The sequence below is a fragment of the Physeter macrocephalus genome, chromosome 11, assembly GCF_002837175.3.
Source record: "Physeter macrocephalus isolate SW-GA chromosome 11, ASM283717v5, whole genome shotgun sequence".
Classification (NCBI taxonomy): Eukaryota; Metazoa; Chordata; class Mammalia; order Artiodactyla; family Physeteridae; genus Physeter; species Physeter macrocephalus.
Genome location: NC_041224.1, coordinates 4,355,758 through 4,362,163, shown reverse-complemented (window position 1 = coordinate 4,362,163; position 6,406 = coordinate 4,355,758). Strand labels below are relative to the sequence as shown.

The window sequence follows — 6,406 nt, the reverse complement described above, 5'->3', positions numbered from 1 at the left end:
GGTATTTGTTTTTCTCTTTCTGACTTACTTCACTCTGTATGACAGACTCTGGGTCCATCCACCTCACTACAAATAACTCAATTTCGTTTCTTTTTATGGCTGAGTAATATTCCATTGTATATATGTGCCACATCTTTATCCATTCTTCGGTCGATGGACACTTTGGTTGCTTCCGCGTCCTGGCTATACAGGCCAGCATTTTCAATCGGTGCTTCTTGGCATGTTCACCAAAATTGATGAATTATCGGTGACATCACAAAAACGAACGTAATGGTCCATCTTTACTGCTCAGAACCTTTAGAATTTATTTGAATTCTCTAGATTTTTATCAATTAGGATTGCCCGATTCAGGAGGAAAAAAATACAGGACATCTCGTTCAATTTGTATTCAGATCAACATGAGTAACTTTTTTAGTATTAGTAAGTCCCATGGAATATCTGGGACCTACTTATGCTAAAACTTATTTTTGACAATTTAAATTTAACTCAGCGTCTTGTATTTCATCTGGCCTCCCGACTGCCAACGTGAATGTGCACAGTCTTGCACTTCTTTTAGCATGTATGTTGTTTTCCTCTTGAGTCAGGCTTTGTACTTGTCTCCTGAGGACATGCTGGATTGCTGGGTTCTAAATCTCATTCTAGGTATTGAAGCAGTTGGCAAGGGGAAGGGAGTAAGAAGTAGAGGGACGGAGCACGAGGAGAATTTTTATTCCCTCGTGGAAGGTGGGTTGATTACAGGATCTCCAAGCAACGCAGGACCAGCCTCTTCAGACTGAGAAGGGAAAGCTTTTTCCGACAAGGGTAGCTCATTTCGGTTTGAATCTACCCAAGTGCTTTCCTTTCCAGTTTTCTTTTTCAATAAGAGTCCTGACTTTCACAGAGGAGACCATGTTGAAGCTGGACATTTAACTTGCCCACATACATTATAATTCAGCAGCTCACAAGATTAGACTTCTCTGACTTTGGCGATGACAGCCCTGTGTCTGTAAGGATAAGATTATTTTAGGGCAGCTTGGAGTACCACAGTCTGACTGGAGCCTTGAGCCAGTCATTTAAAATCCTGTGTTGTCGTTTCCCTTTCTAAGCTCTCCGGTGGAGTCGGGAGCGGCCGTCCACCCCACAGTTCCATCTGCCTTGTTCTCATCGTGGTCTATCCTCGCAGCGCTTGTCCTGATAAGCTTCATTCTAGCTGCTTATTTCCGAAAACCACAGGTCATAATTTAAGTAATTATTTTGCTCCTGTGCAGCACAGATTCCGAGAACCCCGTTCTTCACTAGTTGCCGGTGGTCGTCACTGCCTTCAGATTCGTTCAGGTTATGTATCTCATCCCAGATTCCTCCCTTTGACATTTTTGAGGGTCTGATTTCTACAGCCTCTTCAGCCACCAAATTCTGTGTCTATGCAAGAAACAGAAACCACTCTACATATTCGAAGTAGAAAGGGATTCAAAACAAGGGGTTAGGTCCTCATTTAATTACGGGAAGCCTACAGGAACTGGTTCTGGTCTTGGCCTCCTGAGATGCTCCTGAAGTAGCCAGCTCTTGTGCTCTAGGGAAGCTACTGCCTGCGAGGCTGCTACTTGAAAGTATGCTGAAACAATCTCGCCTGCCTTCCAACACTAGGGAGCTGGAGAATGGACACTTGAAGCTATAATCCAGGGAGTAGGAAGTCAGATCAAGTGGCTGTGACTGTGACAGTTGTTGCTTAAAGCCCAGGAAAGCTGGAGGGTGACAGTGTAATGCTGTGAAAGATAGCTCACCCTCCAAGGATCTTATCACTTGCCATAAGAAACAGCTGTTCAGGTACAGGAAGCCTGTACCTGCTGCTGCCTCACTTTCACCTTCCAGATCGCCCACAGGTCTGTCTAATGTGCAGAACTAAATCTGCATCCAGATCCCTGGCTTCTCATGAGTCTAGAAAAAGATAGAATGGAACTGGGTGAGCCAGTCACCAACATCAAATACAGTGCCCTGGGAGGTTTTGCCTTTCCTGGGGAGAGATTCCGGCCCGTGGTGTGCGGTTCAAAACCCCATCACCTTTATTTCAGGTGAGGGAGTTTGGTGGCAAGCCAAGTAAGCTAGACTTTTCCATTCGCTTTTGCTGGCTGACCTTCTTTACGGCTCATAAATGTGAGCTTTTGCTGAAGTTCATGTCCAGCCATCTGCTGTTTTGCTTTCTCTGTGTATTGCTCACTGGGAAACTTATTATTTCCATTATGAGGAGTCTCACATCTATCCTTTCAGTCCTTCCCTTCCTCCTGAGCTTCGGTTTTGCAGGTCTGCTTACTTGTCGACACTTACATTTAAGTATTGTGTTCTTACCTCAAACTTTGAGTTGCCCACTGAGTAAAATCTGTGCCAGTCAGAAATGAAGTTCTGCTGTTTCATTCTCATCCTCTCTCCCCGGTGTACCCCCGCTTCATCCCCACTTCTGCTTCATGAACGTTGGACTTAATGCCTTTACCGTTGATTTAGCAATTAAAGATGTTAAGTCATGTGAGTCTCCTCTGTTGTTGTCTTGAACACTCCTTAAATGCTGCTCTGCTTTACTTTATGTTGACTTTACAGATGGAGTATATTAAGCATGCATTTTCTCCTTATATTAAAATAATAAACATTCAATGTATATTTTTTATTTCATTTAATTTGAAAAAGAGAGTCTCTTGCCTAAGATTAGGAGCAGAAAAGGAGAAGAGTCGTACCTTTTATAGTAGAGACCTTTCAAAAGTGGTAGTTGTACATTCTGGCCTCACGACACTGTGGTGTTGAGTGGCCTTCATTCAGCACTGTCAACTTGCTCTTGTAAAAGTAACACTCTAGAAGAGAAGTATACGCAGTATCCCAAGTGTTTTGAGACAGATCTGTTTTTTGTTTGTTTACTCACTAAGCGCTAGGAATTAACTTTATAAATATATCATGGGTGAGTCTTAGTCAAGGACTTCATGACCTTGAAAAAGAGAGTCTCTTGCCTAAGATTAGGAGCAGAAAAGGAGAAGAGTCGTACCTTTTCGTAGTAGAGACCTTTCAAAAGTGGTAGTTGTACATTCTGGCCTCACGACACTGTGGTGTTGAGTGGCCTTCGTTCAGCACTGTCGACTTGCTCTTGTAAAAGTAACACTCTAGAAGAGACGTATACGCAGTATCCCAAGTGTTTTGAGACAGGTCTGTTTTTTGTTTGTTTACTCACTCAGCGCTAGGAATTAACTTTATCAATATATCATGGGTGAGTCTTAGTCAAGGACTTCAGGACCAGTTCTCTACATCTAATGTTGGAATCAACAGTGGTGCAAATCTTAGCAAACATTTTCTTACTGTAATGAAACTCTGACGCATGAATAAGAAGATGCTTCCCTTACTGACTAGTGGTCGTTAGTAATAGCCTACATGCAAGGTCTCAGTTTGTTTTACAGGGATGAGATACCTTTTCATCTGGTTCTTTTCCTCGGACAGTTATTCTGCAAAAGTCAGTACTAATATGACAAGGGAATTTATCAACACTTTGTAAAGATTCACGTTACAAATGTCAATATTTGATCATTTCAGATACTGAAAATCAACATATGTTATCTTTATTATGAAAGAAAGAGACTCATTTCTGGGTGACCCATCCCCTCTGTTAAAAGTGTTCATTTCTCTGGTCTCTTAAGCCAGTGAGGGAAGTTTACAGCTTTGCATTGATCAGTACATGTTGCTTTTCTGTGTCATTACCACTGTTACAGAAACACTTATGAGATTATAACCTAAAACCATATTATTGAAATTCTTTTGTTGCTGATTCCTAAATTACCACAAAAGATACAAACAACTTAAAGAGCATCCAGAGGAGACAAAAAAACACTGCTTAAAATTTTGATGCATTGGTTCTAAGAGGAGATTGAGATTATTCAGTTTGATTTCTCTTTTTGTGTTATCACTGAAATCTGATTCAAAGAAATAAACTTATAGTAAAGAAAAGTAATTTAGACACTTGGAAGAAATTGTTTATGTGAAGATTGTTTAAGAAGAAAGAAAGGTGTGTTTTACCAGAATAAGTCCTAATTTTCAAAGATTTAAACTGAAAAGATTTGTTCCCCTATAACACCATCTTTCTGTCTCTAGCTTAGAAGACAGGGTGGGTGGACAAAGAAAGTATCCTTAAATTTGGCCATTTTTTAAAAGACCCACTTTCCCCGCAAATCCTAACAACTAGAAAACATTATGTGTTTGTTGTCTTGATCTTTTTGCTTCCCTCGACTACCCTACAGGGGAGGTCCATGTTAAAAGTAAAATTACCAAAAGACTGTCAACAGAAGGTAATGAGTAGCTACCCTCAATAATTAGTTCTTTGTGTAATTATATATTATTAAACCTTTCTTGAGAAAATTAAAAATACTTTTGAGGTAGTAAAATTACATGCCGAATGAAATCCAGAACTTTCAAATGTGAGAGAGAGCATAAAAATAGCCTATGTTTAACCATGTGCAAATATGAGATAATGAAGATACTGAGCCATCAGTTATGATCCAGGGTTGCCAGGGAGCTATTGTAGACACTGGCTGACTGTGTCTCCATCCACAATGTCAATAATTTTTGACTGAATGAATGGATGAATGACTGGCTGGGGAAAGCACTGTTAAAATGCTAGTTTTCTTCAAAACATGTATGGAGAAAATACACTCTCATACTACAGTTATAATTCACGACTGAATTCTAGTCTTGGGAGGCAGAAGAGAGCAGCAAAAGGACCCTTTGTTTTTCTGTCTAGAAAGCTAAAAGTTGAGAAAGAGGATACGATTGTAGACTAGAAAGGATGCAACTCCACTATTTTATAACAAAAAGACGTAATGTTTGAAAGAAATAGTTGATGACCAGTAAAAGCAAGTATCACTTACATGGATTGTAGACAATTTAAAGAATTCTTTAATTCAGGGAAGTTTATAGATTGTTGCTTTATAATATATAGATTATTGCTTTATAGTGAACTGGTAAGAAAATAAGGATGCTGTAGGGTGCAGTTTTAACTTTTGAGATTGTTATCAGCAAGAATTTGATGCTGTTTTCTGAAACAGAATATTATGATATATGTATCACGAAGTATACCTGTTGTGACAATTACTATATTCTTCTACTTTAACTGTATTTTCATTATTTAAATTGTTTCATGTGAGACACCTTAGAACATAACACCTTTCCTAAACTACTCAGACCTCCCTTGTTGAGGTGTTTTTAATATTTCCCATAAGTTTTAGTGCCAAGTGTTTTGATTCAAACATTAAAGTTGTTAAGTAATAGTATCAATGTGAGCTTAGAAGAAGATTGAATATAATACACTTTTCGAAATGCTTATCTATCTCTTCTAGAAAAGTTTTTTGAAATGAAGAAAGGACAATGTAAAGATGCTCTAGAAATTTACAAACGATTTCTAACTAGGATGACACGAGTGTCTGAATTTCTCAAAGTTGCAGAGGTAAGTAATATTAACACATGTATCTGGAGTAAACAGTAGAGTTCATAATCTGGCATGACATTCTGCCACAGAGTCACAGGTTATTAGGGTTGGAAGTGGCCTTGGAAGACATTTCATCCTGATTCTCATCCAGAGCTGGGCTCTGCACTCTTGCATTTCAATCAGAAGATCATCCTGTGTCCAAATAAAAGTTTCATGGATGATGAGCTCACAGCTTTGCAAGGTGGTTTGTCCCTCCATCTCACCTCATGGCTGTCCTTGATTGTAATAAAGTGCTTCCTTTGTATTGAACTGTAGAAGAAAGCCCTTAGAAAAGTCTGTCCATTGTTCTTAGTGTGTAAACGATAAACCCTGACTTTTCTTACTTTGTCAAAATGATTTCCATACAAGGAGAAAAGAAAACAGAGTATAATTAATTTTATAAAGTTTATAAATTGTGTCTTAAGGATGTCTCTTTATACGTAATCACAGTAACTGTGTAACCATACAGTTGTTGTTACTGAGGTTATCTGTAAATTGGTGTCTTCTCTTATGAAATCCAATGATTCACTCATAGTGGAAATTATGACATTTTATTACATTCCTTTGTCAGGGTGACAAATGGGTTCCTATCTTGCTTGTCAACTAACTGATTGCTAGGGCTGACTGAAGTGTTTTGTGGGAAGGGTTCTGAAGCTCACCAGCAAAGCATAAAATGCTGTGGACGTGGGACATTCATGCCATGTTTTTGCTGTTTTCGCCATTTTCAGAATATAGCACAAGAACAGGCATTTTATACACATGGTTTCAAAAGCACTCTAGTCCAAGCATTATTCTTCAAATTTCATTTATTCACAGGAGTGATAATTGTCACATTTAAATTCCAAGACCAAAATAATCTTGCAAAATACTATCTCTTGAGCTTAGATCCATACAGTTTATAATCAGAATTTGTTAAAAAAAATCAATATGGGAAACAAA

At 38.7% G+C, this 6,406-nt stretch overlaps 1 protein-coding gene across 1 annotated transcript in view; it reads left to right on the top strand.

Annotated features, from left to right (window-relative positions):
* The window catches only part of SNAP91 (synaptosome associated protein 91), a 148,147-nt gene that overhangs the window by 58,858 nt on the left and 82,883 nt on the right, over positions 1–6,406 (top strand). The window contains exon 8 of the mRNA XM_055087690.1: positions 5,340–5,446. Coding sequence (XP_054943665.1) covers positions 5,340–5,446 — 107 coding nt within the window. The remainder of the gene's footprint in view (positions 1–5,339; positions 5,447–6,406) is intronic.